General features: G+C 45.9%; 2 protein-coding genes across 9 annotated transcripts in view; both read right to left on the minus strand.

The window, feature by feature from the left end:
* The window catches only part of NAPRT (nicotinate phosphoribosyltransferase), a 23,350-nt gene extending 22,655 nt beyond the window's left edge, over nucleotides 1-695 (minus strand). The window contains exon 1 of one of the 2 annotated variants that reach the window (XM_034763728.1): nucleotides 434-695. In XM_034763728.1, the coding sequence (XP_034619619.1) occupies nucleotides 434-644 (211 nt within the window). In that variant the 5' untranslated portion in view covers nucleotides 645-695. The remainder of the gene's footprint in view (nucleotides 1-433) is intronic. The other variant, XM_034763727.1, reaches the window with a different exon arrangement.
* Nucleotides 696-7,804: 7,109 nt separating this feature from the next.
* Nucleotides 7,805-19,457, minus strand: part of EEF1D (eukaryotic translation elongation factor 1 delta) — a 32,794-nt gene continuing 21,141 nt past the window's right edge. For 4 of the 7 annotated variants that reach the window (XM_034763735.1, XM_034763733.1, XM_034763731.1 and 1 more), the window contains 5 exons: nucleotides 12,985-13,081; nucleotides 12,603-12,706; nucleotides 10,566-10,835; nucleotides 9,122-9,316; nucleotides 7,805-7,903 (listed from right to left, as the gene is read on the minus strand). In XM_034763735.1, the coding sequence (XP_034619626.1) occupies nucleotides 7,865-7,903; nucleotides 9,122-9,316; nucleotides 10,566-10,835; nucleotides 12,603-12,706; nucleotides 12,985-13,081 (705 nt within the window). In that variant the 3' untranslated portion in view covers nucleotides 7,805-7,864. Of the gene's footprint in view, nucleotides 7,904-9,121; nucleotides 9,317-10,565; nucleotides 10,836-12,602; nucleotides 12,707-12,984; nucleotides 13,082-16,737; nucleotides 16,810-19,457 lie in introns of all 7 variants that reach the window. The other 3 variants (XM_034763734.1, XM_034763732.1, XM_034763729.1) reach the window with 1 other exon arrangement.

The raw sequence follows: 19,457 nt of genomic DNA on the forward strand, positions 1-19,457 counted from the left end.
CTCCCTGGCATGGCCCCATATCCTGCCTGCCTCCCCCCCACGCTCCCTAGCACTGTCCCCACCCTGCCTCCCCCCCCGCTCCCTGGCCCGGCCCCATATGCTGCCTGCCCTCCCCCGCCTGCCCCCCACGCTCCCTGGCATTGACCCCTCCCCTGCCTGCTCCCAGGGCTCCCTGTCACCACTGCCCCCCCACCCACTCCCTGGCACTGCCGCCAATGATCCCTGACAGTGCCCTCCCCCCCGTGCCCTGGCACTCCCCCTCCCTGGCACTGTCCCCACCCCGCCTGCCCCCCCCACTCCCTGGCATGGCCCCATATCCTGCCTGCCTCCCCCCCACGCTCCCTAGCACAGTCCCCACCCTGTCTGCCCCCCCACTCCCTGGCCCGGCCCCATATGCTGCCTGCCTGCCTCCCCCCCCGCTCCCCGGCCCTACCCGGCTCGCGGAGGCGGAAGGCCCGCAGGAAGGCCAGGCACTCGCCCAGCCCCGCGCTCAGGGCGAAGCCCCCCCGAAAGGGGCAGCGGCGGAAGAAGAGCTCGAACTCGGCCGGCTCCCGCTGCCGCCCGGCCCGCCAGTAGCCGTAGGCCATGGTGAACTGGTAGAGGTCGGTGAGCAGCGCCAGCGAGTCCCGCCGCCCCGGCTCCATCCCGGCCCCGGCCCCGGGGAGCCTCGCCACTGCGGGGCGGGCGCCAGCTGTAGCGTCACGTGGGGGCCGAGGGGCGCTGCAGCCAATGGGAGCCCCCTCCGCCCGCAAGGGCGCCTGGGAGTTGTAGTCACTGGGTGGCCCCTCATGCCGTGTAACCCTTCCCAGCTGGGCTCGGCTGCAGTGACCTCCTCCCCCAGGCCCCTATTGGTTAACTGGGAGGTGGGCGGGCTCACCCGCCCACTGCTAAAGGCCCCTGTCGGACTGCACGTGGATTCTGTGCCCACCCTTCTAGGGCTTGGCTCAGGGATCGGGTCCCTAAAGGTATTTGGGCTCCAAACTTCCATGGAAATCAATGGAGCCTAAAGAGGGTGACCAGGTGCCTGGTTTTCAACTGGAAAGTCCGGTCACACAGGGGATCCGAGTGTCCAGTCAGATCTACTGACCGGACACCCCTAGTCCGGTTACTGTGGGTGGGGGAGGCAGGGAGGCGCTAGGCTATCACCCGCGTCAGCTCCTTCTCAGCCAGGGCTGCCTCCTACCTGCATCAGGTGGCTGCAGCTCCCTGCTCTGCAGAGGGAGACAGGGGAGAGGAGGGAAAGAGGAGTGATTGTTGGGCAGGGTCTTTGGAGAAGAGGGAGGGGAGGGGTGGGTCCTCAGGGAGAAGGGGTGGGTCCTCAGGGAGAAGGGGTTCCAGCACTCTTGCTGGAGTGTCCCGTTTTTAAATATTACAAAGTTGGCAACCCTAAGCCTAAATACTTTTAGGAATCTGGGCCCAGGTGCTTCCCTCCCATAAGGCTCAAACAGCAATTTACCAGGCCCAGTGCACTGGACTTACACTTCTGTTATAACGTAGAAGTTCTTACACCGCATTCATCATTGTAATAGCAGGGTGCCTTCCAGTCGCGCATTAAGCAACCTAACAGCTACCACCTGTAGTTTGTTCCTGAGCTTTGAAATTCAAGTCCTCGGTTCCCCAGAGCCAGGTAAATATTATCTGCATTGTACAGGTGAGGAAACAAGTGAACTGCCTTATGCAATATAGGGAGTACAGGAGACTGAAATCACTGCTGTATAACTATTAAAGTTAGTAGAATGGCACCTGCTTATGGAAGCTGTACAGGTATATAATTCTTCTAAGGCCCTAGCAAGAACAAAGAGCAAAACTAGCCAACGTTCTACTAAATACAGCACAAGAAATCTTTGCCTTGTTTTCTTCTCATACAAAGGAGATGTTCTTGTTTAATCAGAACAGATCAAGTTTATTAATTTTATGTAACTAGTCTCTGTAAATCATTAAAATTGCTACTTCTGAGGTTTCAGCCAATCATTTACCTTGGTTGGGAATTTCTACAAAGGAAGAAAACCAAGCTTTACAGGATCATACCATTCCAAAAGCAATCCTGTTAGGCATACATGCTGCACTGTTCAACAGATCTTCACACACAAGGCTAGACCTTCTAGCCTAGATGATACCATTGAACAGAAAAATGGCCATACTGGGTCAGACCAATTGTCCAGTTAGCCCAGTAGCCTGTCTTGACTGCAGCTGGTGCCAGATACTTCAGAGGGAATGAACAGACCAGGGTAATTTCTAGTGATCCATCCCCCATCATCCACTCCCAGTTTCTGCCGATTGGTTTATTGACACCCAGTGCATGAGGTTGCATTCCTGGCCGTCTTAGCTAATAGGTTTTGATGGACCCATCGTCCCTGAACTTGCCCAGTTCTATTCTGAACCCATTTATACTTCAAGAAAGGAATTAGAGGAGTTCACAGAGGATAGGTCCATTAATTGAGATCATCTAGTAGTCCAGCCTCCAGCATAACAAGCCCTAAGACTTCCCTGAACTAACCCATTTGAACACGAGTATTTTTTACAAAAACATCCAATTGTAATTTAAAAATGTTCACTGGGGAGTCCATCCTGAGCCTGGGTAAGGTTTTTCCAAAGGTTAATTACCCTCACCTGACCTGTTAAACATTTACACCTTATTTCCAGTCTGAGTTTGTCTAGTTTCAGCTTCATAGAAACGTAGAAATGTAGGACTAGAAGGGACATTGAGAAGTTGAAGTCCAGCCTCCCAGTGCTGAGGCAGTACCAAATAAACCCAGATTAATCCTGACACGTGTTTGTCCAACTGGTTCTTAAAACATCCAACAGGGATCCCCCATTCTCCACAATACACAATTTGTTAGTCTCTAAGGTGCCACAAGTACTCCTGTTCTTTTTGCGGATACAGACTAACACAGCTGCTACTCTGAAACCATTCTCCACTGGAAGCCATTGGAGATTAATTACCCTCATTGTTAGAATTTTTTCCCCTAATATCTAACCTAAATCTTCCTTGCTGCAAATTAAGCCCATTACTTGTGGTCCTACCTCCAGTGGACATGGAGAACAATTGATCCCTGTCCTCTGTAGAACAGCCCTGAACATAGTTGAAGACTGTTTTCAGGCCCCCCCCCCCCCCCCCCCCCCCCCTTTTCTCCATACTAAACATGCCCATTTTTTTTTATGCTTTCTTCATAGCTCAGGTTTTCTAAACCTTTTATCATTTTTGTCGCTCTCCTCTGGACTCTCTCCAATTTGTCCACATCTTGAAGTGTGCTACTCAGAATTAGAGACAGTGCTCCAGCTGAGGCCTCATCAGCGCTGAGCAGAGCAGAACAATTACCTCCCATGTCTTACATACAACACTCCTCTTACTATGCCCCAGGCTATTAGCCTTTTTTGCAACTGGATCACATGTTGATGTGTATTCTGGTTGTGATCTATTACAACCCTCATCTCCTTTTCAGCAGTGCTACCGCCTAGCCAGTTATTCCCCACTGGGTAGTTGCACGTTTGATTTTCCTTCCTAAGTGAAGTACTTGGCACTTGTCTTTATTGAATTTCATCTGGTTGATTTCAGGTCAATTCTCCAATTTGCCAAGCTAATTTTGAATTCTAATCTTACCCTCCAAAGTGCTCGCAGCACTTCTCAGCTTGGCATCATTTGCAAGTGTTATAAGCCCGCAGAGCTTTGTTTCAGAAGATGGAGTGCATCTACTTTTACACTTGGATATAAAAGCACCAAAGGAGTCCCTGCAAGGGAGTGTTTACTGTCACTGCAAGGCCCTGCAGGACCTGAGACCCATCGACTAAAGTGTACCTGCCTCTTATCGTCACTGCATTCTGACCCCATCCTACATGTTAGCCCCACCTCTGCTGCTTCCCAGAGCTCTCCCTGCACCTAGGTCTCTTTTCTGAGCCTTCCCTGCAACTCCTGTGCCAGAGTTCAATAAGGAGCATTTAGTACTTAGAGACTAGTAGCAGAGGGGGAGCCGTGTTAGTCTGGAGCTGTAAAAAGCAACAGAGTCCTGTGGCACCTTACAGACTAACACACGTATTGGAGCATAAGCTTTCGTGATGAAGTGAGTATTCACCCACGAAAGCTTATGCTCCGATACGTCTGTTAGTCTATAAGGTGCCACAGGACTCTTGTCACTTTTTACTTCGAGACTGTCATTCATTCAGTGGATCATGTTGATACCTGCTGAGTAACACAAATGTATCAATCATTGATCAGATAGGTTTCCACAACTGGATTTCAGTTCACAATTGCATCCTGAAGTAAGAGAGTCAAGGGCATCAATACCCCCTTCCCGAAGCGTCCCTCCACAGCTAACTTTGCTCTCAAATACACAAGCTCTCCAGCAAAAGCAAACATGAAGCCCAGAGGTGTTGAACACCCCCATTCCCACATTGAAATCAATACATGCAAGTGCTTGGCAATTAAATTCAATACAGAAGCTATATAATTTCCCAAGAGCCCCACACACCTCCATGGCAAGATCAACATGAAGCGCTCATTTAGGTAACAGAGAAACTACATTTATGAAGTTTGCGGACGATACCAAGCTGGGAGGGGTTGCAAGTGCTTTGGAGGACAGGATTAGAATTCAAAATGGTCTTGATAAACTGGAGAAATGGTCTGAAGTAAGTAGGATGCATTTGTCCATACTGAATTTCAAAGTACTGTACTTAGGAAGGAACAATCAATTGCAGATATAAAATGGGAAATGTCTGCCTAGGAAGGAGTACTGCAGAAAAAGATCTGAGTGTTATAGTGGATTATCAACTACATATGAATCAATAAAAAAAAGAACAGGAGTACTTGTGGCACCTTAGAGACTAACAAATTTATTAGAGCATAAGCTTTCGTGGACTATAGCCCACTTCTTCGGATGCATAGAAAGCTTATGCTCTAATAAATTCGTTAGTCTCTAAGGTGCCACAAGTACTCCTGTTCTTTTTGCGGATACAGACTAACACGGCTGCTACTCTGAAACCTGTCATATGAATCAATGTAACACTGTTGCAAAAAAAAGGAGACATTCTGGGATGTATTAGCAGGAGTGTTATAAACAAGACATGAGAAGTAATTCTTCCGCTCTACTCAGCCCTGACAAGGCCTCAGTTTGAGTATTGCGTCTAGTTCTGGGCACCACGCTTTGGGAAAGATGTGAACAAACGGAAAAAGTCCAGAGACAAGCAACAAAAATGATTAAAGGTCTAGAAAAACCTATGAGGAAAGACTGAAAATATTTGGTTTGTCTAGTCTGGAAAAGAGAAAACGGAGGGGGGAACGTGGTAAATCTTTTCATAAAAGGCTGTTATAAAGAGATGAGTGATAAATTGCTCTCCTTAATCACTGAGGACAGAACAAAAAGTAATGGGCTTAAACTAGTGCAGGGGAGACTTAGATTAGACATTAGGAAAAAATCCTTCCTAACTGTAAGGGAAGTTAAGCACTGGAACAAGTTACCTAGGGAGGTTGTGGAATCTCCATCATTGGAGGGTTTTTAAGAACCAGTTAAACACCTGTTAGGAATGGTCTAAATAATACTTAATCCTGCCTCAGTGCAGAGGACTGGACTAGATGACCTATCAAGGTCCCTTCCAGACCTACATTTCTACAAAATCCTTTTGGTTCCGCTGTCAGTACACTAGCCTAGTATGGACGCAGGGGTAAGTTAACTGCACAGGAATTATGAGGAGGTCCCAAGAGAAGTCTTTTAAGAGGAGTTTTTTTAATATAGCAGCACTGCTTCTAGGTTAGGCTATTTCAACTGATAACATTACTTCTCAATAAGAATGGCTATACTGGGTCAGACCAAAGGTCCATCTAGCCTGGTATCCTGTCTTCTGACAGTGGCCAATGCCAGGTGTCCCAGAAGGAATGAACAGAACAGGTAATCGTCAAGGGATCCATCCCCTGTCATCCATTCCCAGCTTCTGGCAAACAGAGGCTAGACACCCCATCTCTGCCCATCCTGTTTAATAGCCATTGATGGACCTATCCTCCATGAATTTTATCTAGTTCTTTTTTGAGCCGTTATAGTCTTGGCCTTCACAACATCCTCTGGCAAAGAGTTCCACAGATTGACTGTGCATTGTGTGAAGAAATACTTCCTTTTGTTTTAAACCTGCTGCCTATTAATTTCATTTGGTGACCCCGTTCTTGTGTTATGAGAAGTAAATAACACTTCCTTATTTACTTTCGCCACACCAGTCATGATTTTATAGACTTCAATCATATCCCTCCTTAGTCGCCTCTTTTCCAAGCTGCAAAGTCCCAGTTTTATTAATCTCTCCTCATACAGAAGCCATTCTATACCCCTAATCATTTTTGTTGCCTTTACTGAACCTTTTTCAATTCCAATATATCTTTTTTGAGATGAGACGACCACATCTGCACACAGTATTCAAGATGTGGGTGTACCATGGATTTAGAGAGGCAATATAATATTTTCTGTATTATTATCTATCCCTTTCTTAATGATTCCCAACATTCTGTTCACTTTTTTTGACTGCCGCTGCACATTGAGTGGATGTTTTCAGAGAGCTATCCACAATGACTCCAAGATCTTTCTTGAGTGGTAACGGCAAATTTAGACCCCATCATTTTATATGTATAGTTGGGATTATGTTTTCCAATGGTGACATGTACCCAGTCAGTATGGGGATAGTTGAAATCCCTCATTAGTGAGCTTTTTATTTTAACAGCCTCTCTAATCTCCCTGATCATGTCAGTCACTATCACCCATCCTGGTCAGGTGGTCAGTAGTATATCCCTATTGCTATATTCTTATTCTTCAAGCATGGAATTACTATCCATAGAGATTCTATGATACAGTTTGGTGACTGAAAGCAATATCAGAGTGTGAATACAGACACTAAAGAGTCAGCCCCCAGATACCTGAGTCTATGCTCCTGTCACACACAGTCCAATTAGAGTCATACTCGGAATGTAATGCCAGAAGGGATCATTGGTCTAGGTCATCTAGTCTGATCTCCGGTATCTCATAGGCCACCAACACCACTCAGCATCTACACACTAACCACAACAACTGAATCTAGACCAAAGCCCACAGGAGCATGTGAGCAAGAACCAGTCAGTTGTGCACTCAGGGGAGAGAGTGCTCACTGCCACCTCAGAGCCCTGGCCCTCCCTGCCCAATGTCCCATCTCCAGCTGTGGCCATCCCTGATGCTTCAGAGGAAGGAGATAAGGGGAGGTGTGCCTTCCTGACCCCTGCAGGTGGCAGGCAAATTCAAAGGACAGTTTCATGTTAAAGATCATTTGATTTTTTTAAAAACATGATTAAAGCAGCTAATGTGAATAAAGGCAGCTACTTTTTAAAGTTACTTAACAAGCCAGCAACACTTCTGAATTTAGAACTGTTTTTAGCAGCTCTAAATAAATGAAACCCTAAAATCTCTTCACTATTTCATGGCCAAGGCTCAGCACAATGAAATTTAACAGTTATAAATCCAGATTCTTCAGGAAGATACAAATTACGAATCTTACATTGTGACCTAATGTTTGTACACTCGGTTTAAGACTAAGGGAAACAATGGGGTCCTAACCCCTGCTTGGGTGAAGTGGAAGCATAAAATACAGCCAAGTAGGATATATTTGTGGCTATTCACGCTGGACTATTTTATAGGACCCCTTGTCATACCAGCTGGTCAATGACATTGGGATGATAGTTGGCTTTCCCCTATTTTGCAGTTTTGTAAGCAATATGCACAAGAGACTCCTGGGATGTTGGCTACCACCTTCTGATCCACTGTGCAACTGGCACACATTCCAAGGAAAGACACCCCACACCATCTGCACTCAAAATCTTGACCCTTTTATTAGTTACAGTTCCAGAAAGGATAAACGTTAGCTCTTAGATCTTGTTGAAAGCCGCTATGTCGACACTCTGCACCTGAAATAGAACAAGAAATGCTGTTAAAGATCAGAAAATACGTTCCAGAGATTTAAGATGTACAAAAAGCACACTTACTGGGGTGGTCTCTTGACAGAAGACGTTTGCCCTCACCACCTCAAAGTTTATAAAGCACAATCCTTTATTAAAGACCATTTTTTATAAGTCAACAATTAGTCCTGTGAATGGTCATATTTTAAGATTGGGAGCTTATATAACTAGTAATGGCAATCAGGAGGGATAGCTCAGTGGTTTGAGCATTGACTGCTAAACCCAGGGTTGTGAGTTCAATCCTTGAGGGGGCCACTTAGGGATCTGGGGCAAAATCAGTACTTGGTCCTGCTAGTGAAGGCAGGGGGCTGGACTCAATGACCTTTCAAGGTTCCTTCCAGTTCTAGGAGATAGGATATCTCCATTATTATTATTATTATTTTAGGATCAGAACCCCATTGTGCTGGGGCTTGTACAAATGGCAAGAAAAAGTTCCCATCCCAAAGAGCTTACAAATTAAAACTGGTTTCAGACTCACCCTATAGAAAGGGGAGAAGTTCCATTTTTAATTATGGTCTGTGGGCCAGGATATAGTTTAGAACTGCATGTGCTTTCCTGAATCCACAGCAACTTCCCACTGATGTGAAAGGTTAGTTTGCACATAGTTAATTTACTACAGAAAGGCTACGTTAATATTTGTCAATGCGCCTTGTCACCTTCAGAACCACTCAGTGGGGAAAAAACTAGCCTTCAGGATTGCCACTATTTCTGCTCTTTGTTTCTCTCCTTGTCCCCATCCTTGTGGGTCTCCTCTCTTCCCCACACAATAAGTCCCAGTTCCACCTCTGCTGTAGATGTCACTCCACCCCACATCCATGTCCCATCCCAGCCGCTAAAACAATCAGCAGCAAAACAGTGAACTGCTGTCCCTGAAGCACCCGGAACTAGGCACCCCAATGAGTACAAGGGCGGTTCACACCTCAAAGCGATTGCTTCAGGCTGTCTGCAGGCTCTGGCACAGCATCCTTATGCTCGCCATGGTTTCAAGGTTATCGTCACAAACGTGGGGACTAAAAACTCAAGTCCCCTCCCACCCTTGAAAGTTTAGATGATGCAGAATCTGAATATACTGTAGGCTGCAAACACATGAAGTGGATCAAGATCTGGGGTGTGGGTTTAAGGGCCCCGGTGTTTGAAAGCACTGCAAGGCACAAAGGGAGGACTTACGTAGTCTTCAAACTTGGTGATCTCCTCCTCCAGTATGTCTGTTCCAATCTTGTCATCCTCCACTACACACTGGATCTGGAGTTTCTTAATACCGTAGCCCACTGGAACCAACTTGGAGGCTCCCCAAACCAGGCCGTCCATCTGAACGGACCGGACGCACTCCTCCATCTTTGCCATGTCAGTTTCATCGTCCCACTAACAAAGCACAAAAAGGGACCTTAGAAGGTTTACCTACAGTAGCATTAGGCTGTGGGACTGTCTGTCAGGACTGAGGACTCTGCAATCCTCAACAGGATCAATGTGGTATGCATTCCAATTCCATACATCAGTCAGCAACAAGGGGTTTAACACACTACCGTATAGGGCTGCGATCAGGAAAGCAGCGAGGAGATGCGAGATGGAACTCTTCTGTGCTCAGCAGAGAACAAGACTGACAAAATCATGAATTCTACTTGTACCTGCCAATTTGCTAGGCAATGCTCTAGTCAGTGATGCACCAGTATTCAGCTCTTCCCACCTAGTTTTGCCATCAGTCTCTGTTAACGAGTCCTTTCTTTGATGAAAGGAGCCTTTCCCAGAGGAATTATCTCAAGTTTGACTCTGCATGAAGCGAGACCAAGTTACTGCAGAAGATCTGGATTCTGCATACCTAAGGGGAAGTGTTCTTGGAATGATGCGTCACTTCTTCCATCTCAGGGTCTCAGCTTCAAGAACTAACTCTAAGCCCTTGATAGTTGGTAAAAACTACTACTTAGCACTTATCTAGTTAGCCCAAAGTGTTGGGTAATCCTATACACTTCTGTTTCATTGTCCTCTTGAGAGAGTTTGTGCTTTACTGATCATTAATCTGTGCTTGTATTTCAGGCTTTTATTCCCTATATTTGTGCTCTAACAGGTGCAAGTTTTGTCAAGGGCTTTTCCACACAGACGTCATGCATGGCAAGCCAGGGTGTGAACGTACAAACACTCTAGCCTGCCACACACTAAGACTGAAACAGCAGTATGTCCAAGCGCACTATGGAACTTTTAATGCGTGGTAGCAGGGCCCACCTGCCCAGATAGCGCACAGCAGGCTAGAGAGCTAAGGATTTACACCCCAGCTTCCCACACACTGACTGACCACGTAAATAATCCCCAAGAGAAGAAAGATCTTCCAAACCAGGGGTGATCAAACTGCAGCCCACAGAACATCTGCAACTGCCATCTTTAATATGGAGCAGAACAGCTCACAGATCCCATTATGCAATGCTCAATGCCGATCCAAACAACTGCATGCTGATAGGTTCTGTAGTTTATGCACCAGATCACCTACACAGGGCAGCTGCAGTCTGCAAGTTAGATGTAACCCACACACTCCTGCAATGTTACAATCATAATCTCAGGACAGGCACCCCGCTTCAGAGCCAAAACAGTTGTTGTGTAAGGAATAGCTTAAGCTGCTTACAGGCTTGACATCCAGAAGGATGGAAGACTTGGCAATGAGGCCAGGCTTTTTAGACTTCTTCTCCGCATACTGGCGTAGTCGCTCTTCCCGAACTTTGGCAGCCTCCTGGTCTTCCTCTTCATCCCCACTGCCAAATAGGTCAATGTCATCATCCTCATCTTCGTCGTCAGCCTCAGATGGTCCTACTTTCTTTGCAGGGGGAGCAGAAGGGAGTTCCACTTTCTTTGGGGGAGCAGCAGGGGATTCCACCTTCTTCATTGGGGTGACATGCTTCATGGAAGCAATGGGCAAAAGAGGGAGAAAATAAATCCAAGTGTAAAACAAAGCAGCAAATTCCACCCCCCCGTCACAGTGATGACCTGACTTGCCAAAACTAGACTATGCCACCATCCAAAGGCAAGAGCTCAGAGTCATGCAGCCAAGAGCTTGGTGCTTCTATTCCAGGCACTCAATGGCCTGGGCCCAGCATATCTAAAAGAGCCTAAGTGCCAGGCACATGTCTGCAGGTTGCCTTCGCTAAGCAGCACAGCAACATGTACACTTAAAAATAACCCCCCAAACAAATTGCTCCAGCGCACAAACAATTCTTCTTGTGGGCAAGGGAGGGAAGAGAGGCGTGAACCACGTTACGTAGGTTAATCTCACTGCTCAGGGCCCTGCTGGAAGGCACTTTAAGGGTACGTCTCTGCAGCCAAGAAAAACCTGTGGCTGGCCTGTGCAGCCCACTGGCTTGTGGGGCTCAGGCTGCAGGGCAGTTTCACAGCAACGAAACAGCTCCGCGAACCACGGTCATCTGGCACATCCAGCCGAGGGTTTAATACTGGTACACTGTGGTGATGACTGTGAAGCTTGGTTGAGGTGGAGGAGTCAGAGGGTGGGATATTTCCCTTACTGATAAATGATGAACTAGCAATGGGCTGAGCCCTCAAGGGTTAACTCTCTCTCTCCACAAGGCAGCAGGACTGGAGGGAGATTATGCGCATTTCCCCTTTAAGTAAGAGGCCTTGTTAATTCTGAGACTGCAGCTGCTGCAAGCTCCCTCCATCCTGAGCCCTGGTGTGCGTCCCCTGCTCTGTGGAAGATGGGGTAAGCGGGGTGCAGGAGCAGGGGAACACCCTGACATTAGCCCCCCTTTTCCTTCCCTCCCCCCTACACAGCAAGCAGGGGTCTCGGGGAGCAGCTCCAAGGCAGAGGGCAGGAACAGCACATGGCAGTGGGGGAGGGACAGCTGCAATTGCTAGCCTGCTGGGCAGCTGCTGCACAGGGAACTTAGGGGAGTGGGGAGCTGACAGGGGGGCTGCCGGTCCACCCTGGTTCCAAGCCCCCACCAGCTAGCTGCAACGGGCTGCTCTTCCTGCAAGCAGTAGACAAAGCAAGCGGCTGCCAAACAACGTCAGAAGGGAGCATTACCCAACTTTAAACGAGCATGTTCCCTAATTGATCAGCAACAAAACAACGTTAATCTGGACAACTTTACGTGAGGAGTTACTGTACGAGTATTTATAGAATACAATACACAGGGGCAAAAGTTAGTTCCATTAAAGGTCTCCAATGCATCCTCCAAACTGGGGCAAGATGCAACGGGTACAGGATACTCAGCTCCCAGAGATATTACTTTTTCCTACTCGAGGCAAAGATTCTCACAAGGCTTGTGAGAACCAATAGGTCCCCAAGTCTGTCCATCTGTATCGGTCTCTCCTTGCTATATACCTAATAGGTACCAAGGCCCTTAGTTTACTTAGCGTGCGCCCATTTATACTCAAGTGTCAAATACTGGCTTAGCATCACAGATTTTGGTGGACCTCTGCAGATTTGTCCCAGCCGAGGATCTGGCCCATCACATATCCTCTTCACTGGACCTGAAGCAGGAGAATCCATGCTCTGCATCTGCACGTGGGCTGAGATGAGGAAGGAAGAGCCGCTCTAGAAGGCTCTGTTGGGGAGGCCTTGGCTAACACTCATGCAGAGATCGCTTTTCTCCTTAGTAGATGGCATGAAGTATTCTAAACAGACCTGGCACCTTGAGGAGTGGATTACCTGGGTTGGCGGCGTTGCTGAGGGATGGTGAGAGGTGGAGGATTTTTCTAGCATGTTCAGGCGAGTTTCCAGCTTGGAGATGGCCAGCTGAAGATCTGCAACAACTAGAAAAGGGAGAAAAAACTCTCATCTTACTGGTTCAACACATGGCAGAAGAGGCAGCAATTCTTCTTTGGTCAAGTCAGGATAGTTTGCTTTCACTCTAGGCAGGCTACCAAGCAAACTGCATCTATCCCAACTCGAGAGAAATCTCGCTCCAACGTTAACAAAACCACCAACAAAAGACACACAATTCACAGGGCTTCACGACGTTACACTGAGTGGTCAGCAAGATGTGGCTGCCAAGTCCAATGTGTTTTCTTGCCAGAGATTTCTCACTTACCACTGTGGAGATTTTGGTTCTCCACCTCCAGGTTAGCTATTCTGGTGACGAGCTCATTTTGGTCACCACCAGGCCCAGAAGAGGTCGTGCTTGCACTCTGCAACAAGGGAAACCAAGATGAAAAACTAGCCTGTTCACTCAGTTCTCAGACTAAGACAGACATGCTGCCTCTCTAAAGCAGGAAGGCGGAGACAACACTGGGAAAAAAGAGATTTTACAGGCTAACTAGGAAAGAGCCCTTTTGATTGCAAGCCTTTTAAAGCAAATGTTAAACACAAAAATCAGAATGTAATTCATGTGCCACTGACAGACTTTCTAGTGGAGCTGGCATGTTCAGAAGAACACCACATTTCTACAGTCCCAAACTGTGGGCTACCTTAATATTTGCATCTCTAGCATCTCCCAAAGCTTCTCTAGTGCACCTCAAAAAATTTACAAACATTACTTACACTAACACCCCTGCTAAGGAGGTGAAGAGCTTCAAATTACAGACAAGGAAACTGAGGTACAGATGGCTGAAGTGACTTAGCTGAGGTCATTCAGTAAATCAGTGGCAAAGGTAGGAATAGAACATGAGAACATAGAACTAGCAAAAGACTAACAGCAAACAATTTTGTTCAGAAGCAGGAAGCCTGCCAAACAACCAGTGGGGCCACTGGACGATCGAGGGGCTAAAGGAGCACTAAAGGAAGACAAGGCCATTGTGGAGAAGCTAAATTAATTATTTGCATCGTCTTCATTGCAGAGGATGTAAGGGAGATTCCCATACCTGAGCCATTCTTTTTAAATCTGAAAACTTTCCCAGATTCAGGTGTCAACAGAGGAAGTTTTGGCACAAACTGATAAATTAAACAGTAACTGGTCACTAGGATCAGATGGGATTCAGCCAAGGATTCTGAAGGAATTCAAATATGAAACTGCAGAACTATTAACTGTGGTACGTAACCTATCGCCTAAATCTGCTTCTGTACCAGATGACTGGAGGACTGCTAATGTGATGCCGATTTTTAAAAAAGGCTCCAGAGGTAATCCTGACAATTGCAGGCCAGTAAGCCTAACTTCAGTACCAGGCAAACTGGTTGAAACTATAGTAAAGAACAGAATTATCAGAAACATACATGAACAGGATTTGTTGGGAAAGTAAACATGGCTTTTGTAAAGGGAAATCCTGTCTCAATCTACTAGAATTCTTTGAGAGGGTCAACAAATATGTGGACAAGGATGATCCCATAGATATAAAGCAACAAAGGGTCCTGTGGCACCTTTGAGACTAACAGAAGTATTGGAGCATAAGCTTTCGTGGATAAGAACCTCACTTCTTCAGATGCAAGTAATGGAAATCTCCAGAGGCAGGTATAAATCAGTATGGAGATAACGAGGTTAAGAAGTGAGGTTCTTACCCACGAAAGCTTATGCTCCCAATACTTCTGTTAGTCTCAAAGGTGCCACAGGACCCTCTGTTGCTTTTTACAGATTCAGACTAACACAGCTACCCCTCTGATACTTGACCCGTAGATATAGTGTACTTGGACTTTCACAAAACCTTTGACAAGGTCCCTCACCAAAGGCTCTTAAGCAAACTAAGCATTCATAGCATAAAGAGACCATTCTCTCATGAATCACTAACTGGTTAAAAGATAGGAAACAAAGGGTAGGAATAAATGGTGAGTTATCAGAATGGAGAGAAGTAAATAGTGGTGTCCACCAAGGATCTGTACTGGGATCGGTGCTGTTCAACATTCATAATGATCTGGAAAAGGGGTAAACAGTTTGCCGATGACACAAAATTACTCAAGATAGTTAAGTCCAAAGCAGACTGCAAAGAGCTACAAAGGGATCTCACAAAACTGCGTGACTGGGCAACAAAATGGCAGATGAAATTCAATGTTGATAAATGCAAAGTAATGCACATTGGAAAACAAAATCCCAACTATATACACAAAATGATGAGGTCTAAATTTGCTGTTACCACTCAAGAAAGGGATCTTTGAGTCACTGCGGATAGTTCTCTGAAAACATCCGCTCAATGTGCAGGGGCTGTCAAAAAAGCAAACAGTATGTAGGTTCCAGTAGGAAAGGGACAGATAGGAAGACAGTAAATATCATAATGCCACTATATAAATCATGGTACATCCACACCTTGAATACTGTGTGCAGTTCTGGTCGCCACATCTCAAAAAAGATGCATTAGAAACAGAAAAGGCACAGAGAAGGGCAAGAAAAATAATTAAGGCTATGGAACAACTTCTAGCTGGGACTGTTCAGCTTGGAAAAGAGACAAGTGACGGGGGTATGACATAGGTCTATAAAATCATGAATGGTGTGGAGAAAGTGAATAAGGAAGTATTATTTACTCCTTCATGTAGAACAAGAACCAGGGATCACCCAATGAATAGGCAGTAGGTTTAAAATAAACAAAAGGAAATACTTCTTCATACAATACACAATTAGCAAGTGGAATTCGTTGCCAAGGGATGCTGTGAAGGCCAAAACCGGGTTCAAAAAAGAACTAGATAAATTCATGGAGGTTAGGTCCATCAATGGCTATTAGCCAAAATGGTCAGGGATGCAATCCCATGCTCTGGGGATCCCTAAGCCTCTTGACTGCCAGATGCTGGGACTGGACCACAGGAGATGGGTCACCCGATGAGTGCTCCGCCCTGTTCATTCCCTTTAAAGCATCTGTCATTGGCCACTGGCGGAAGACAGGATATTGGCCTAGACGGACCATTGGTCTGACCTAGTATGGCCATTCTTATATTTTCTGCAGTGAATTAGATAGTGTCCCGGGGTTCAGGTAACATGAGAACTATGTGTTCTGCTCTGCATTAGCCCCCCAGGGTCTTGTGTCCAGGGCACCAGGGATACTCCTGCAGATTGTTTATTCCCCCCAAGTAACACAAACCAGTCTTGTGGCTGCCCTGCTATAGGTTGGCTCCTAAGCTTGGTGGGTGCCAGGAAAGGCTGGGACTGCTGCGAAGGGAGCAGGAAGAAAAGAGGAGCATCGTCTATCTTTCATACAACCCCTTCCAGCTAGAAGAGGAGCACACCTTGGAGAACACCAGATTCAGCCCTCAGCCAAAGATTACTGTTCTGACACAAGGCTTTGGGTTAACGGGCAGATCTTAGAAGAAACCCCCCGCTCCTGGACCCCTGGAGTGTGGCTTCCAGGTGGCACAAGATGCCAAAAACTCAAGTCTCATCCAAAGGGCAAACCACTCGTGATAGGCACGGGCGCTGACATAGGTGCAGATCTGCAATCCGGGGCCTTTAGCTCAGAGGTGGGAGAGCTACCTATTGAGTTCTTAAGAGGGGGGGAGGGATAGCTCAGTGGTTTGAGCACTGGCCTGCTAAACCCAGGTTGTGAGTTCAATCCTTGAGGGGGCCACTTAGGGATCTGGGGCAAAAATCAGTACTTGGTCCTGCTAGTGAAGGCAGGGGGCTGGACTCGATGACCTTTCAAAGTCCCTTCCAGTTCTATGAGATATGATATAATAGAATATATGGAGATATATTATTTACATTAAGACCTATATTTTAACTGTGAATACTGACAGTCTGCCTATGGACAGACTCCCGAGTGTCCAGCATAGAATTGGTGGCAAATGCATTGCAAGAATTCATCAAATCGCCTGGGGCCCATACACTTCAGCATGAAGTTTTTGTCCAAACGGGGGCTGTTTCTTCCTCCAGTTTATTCACAAAAGACAGACAACCACTTGTTAGCTGTCCCCCATCCCCAACAGGACTTACAGTCAGGTGACCTGACTTTCTCTTGGATTGGGCAGGTGGGGCTCCTTGGGGGCTATCCAGAATGGTCTTGCGCTGGAAAGGGTGAAAGGTTTGGGGATTCAGGACAAGTATAATATGAAAAAGAATAGAAGCACTTCACTCATGCTAGGGTGGGGCATTCACATATGCATGCAGGAAAACCATTCAGATTCATCAGGACAGCGAGCCATATCTTCACAGAATCCACATCCAAAAACACTGACCTGCTAAGAGTCAAGTGGATGGGGAGGAAAGCAGCACTATATTAAAGCTTCCTAGTCAGCCTTGGCTTGAATTGCTGGGATAAAATGCAGTTTATATGCCAGGTATTAATATCCCCAACTTCTAGTTACACATCCTAGTACTTCCCAGGAGGGTACAATCGCTTGGTGACAGGACTAAGAATCAAGAGGTCTGGATTCTATCACCAGCCCTGACTGACTTGCAGTGTGATTTGGGCCAATTTCCCTATCTGCAAAATAATAAAAGACAGTGCACTATATAAGTGCTAAATATCATTATATTATGTGGCATTTTTTATTGTCAAAGCATTGTAAAAATCAACTAATTAACTCTTAGCACTCTGGTATGACAGATAAGTATCCCCATTTTACAGACGGGAAACCAAGACACAGAGGATCCATCAACACAGCAATCAGAAGGCATGACTGAAGCATATGCGGACATACACATGCTTGCTCATGAAGAACAGCAGTGAAAGCACGGCAGCATGGGCTAGCCGCCTGAGTACGTACCCTGGGTCCCAGGTGGGATTATACTCTGACAGCTAGCCTGTAGCACTGCAGCTACACTGCCATTTTTAGCAAGCTAGCTCAGATATGCTTATATGTACTGAAATCACACCTCCTGAATGCCATATAGACATACCCAGATAAATTAACTAACTTTCTTAAAGTCACTGAATCAGTGGCAGTCAGAATTAACTCAGGAGTTCCTAGCTCCTAGCCAGAAGCAAAATCCAGTAGACCACACTCATTTCTCTCCTACAGAGAATAAAGCAGCAGCGTCCACACTAAGCAAATAGCTCACATGACAAAAATCAGCAATGGCTTCCCCGCACCTTCCCAAATTGGTGTTGAAAATTAACTGCTAGCAAACACAGGACAACCAGAGTGAGCACCAGGTCATTTCCTTGTACAGACTCACTTTACAAGGCCACTGCTATCCCAGCTCAGTAAATCACGAGGTTTGCAAGGCTAAAACACATTGAAACCTTCTGCTCTATTTACACAAAATATAGCTGGTTTAATTAAATGAGTGAATGAGGAACTGGAGTCTCTTCCATATACTATTTAAACCCATTTTCTTCCCCTCCACCCATGTCAGAGGCACAAGAAAACAAAGATTAGGCAAGGATGAGGATTTAACATTTTAGGCAGTCTCTAGACTGCCACTTTCAGCTCTAAAACTTTTGTTGTTCAGGGGTGTGAAAAAACACCCCTCTGAGCGATAAAAGTTTTAGCACTGAAAAGCGCCAATATAGACGCTGCAGGGTTACAAAGATCAGGAGCAGAAAGACTGATTGAGAGGCCCTGAAAATGGGGACATTCCAGGTTTTCAGAGATACATGGTCAAGTACATTTATTCCTATGTGCAGTCAAGTGTTTTCCCTCTTACTTTTGATTAAAAGATTGCATTAGATTTCCTCTTGGCAAAAACAAACTAATGGATTCTATTAAGGACGAGAATTCAAATGCAAAAAAAGTAGACGTTCAAAGATTAAGGTTCCCACAGCATCACTGACTTGGTCACTTGACCATGTTATCTGTAATATTTACAAATGTGGATCTCTTTTGTATGGGAATCTTAGTTTTCAGTTCCTGATTTCAATGGGGTTTAATGTACATTGAATTAAGAGTGCTAAGAGCACAGCAGTCTGCCTAGTAAAATCCCACAAGGCAGAAATCTCAGCCTGCCTGGAGAAGACTCAAGTAGGCATGTCAAACATTAATGGGCGTTTTCCCTAGTTATGAGGCAAGGAATGTAGAACCTAGTCCTGCAGCTTTACCATAGGCCTCAACCATCTGACCCTTTCCAGCTTACAGATATTTGTAGTAGAATACACTTTTGTAATTAAGAGTTTAAAATGATAAACCTAGCACCAAGCTGAAGACATCTGTGTTACAAAATGCAGGGGCAGTGCAGAACTTTCTTTCTAGCCTCAAGCAGCTGCAGAATCGAAATGCAATGGAAACAGAACGCAAATGCACACAGGGCAGAATACACAGAAACTTAGATCTTCCTTTCCAAAACAGCACTGTGGATCTCACAACAAATGACCCACTCAGTATCACTCTGAGAAGTACATACATAATACAGGAATCTACCCTGCCTGTCTTCAATGCAACACAAAACTGCCTGCTTACGAATAGTTATCACTACACTAACCTGAGTACAGTAAGAGTGAAAAGTTGTGATAAAGGGGAATTAGATGGGGAAGGCCTAGACAGCAGTTACACTATATGCATTTTGCTTCCAGATATTATTTGGAGATAGCTAATAATTCATTAAAAATTGAGGGGGAATGAATTATGGGAATGGATTGAGAGGTGTCTAAAATTCTGTCTCTGGAAACACACTTCAAATCAGATAAAGGAGCGCCAATTAGCGGAGAAGAAAGGAAATTGGGATAGTTTAAAATCCAGAACTGTAGATTCACTTTATATGAGCCCAGCCCAACC

Source organism: Trachemys scripta, chromosome 2 (assembly GCF_013100865.1).
Source record: "Trachemys scripta elegans isolate TJP31775 chromosome 2, CAS_Tse_1.0, whole genome shotgun sequence".
Classification (NCBI taxonomy): domain Eukaryota; kingdom Metazoa; phylum Chordata; order Testudines; family Emydidae; genus Trachemys; species Trachemys scripta.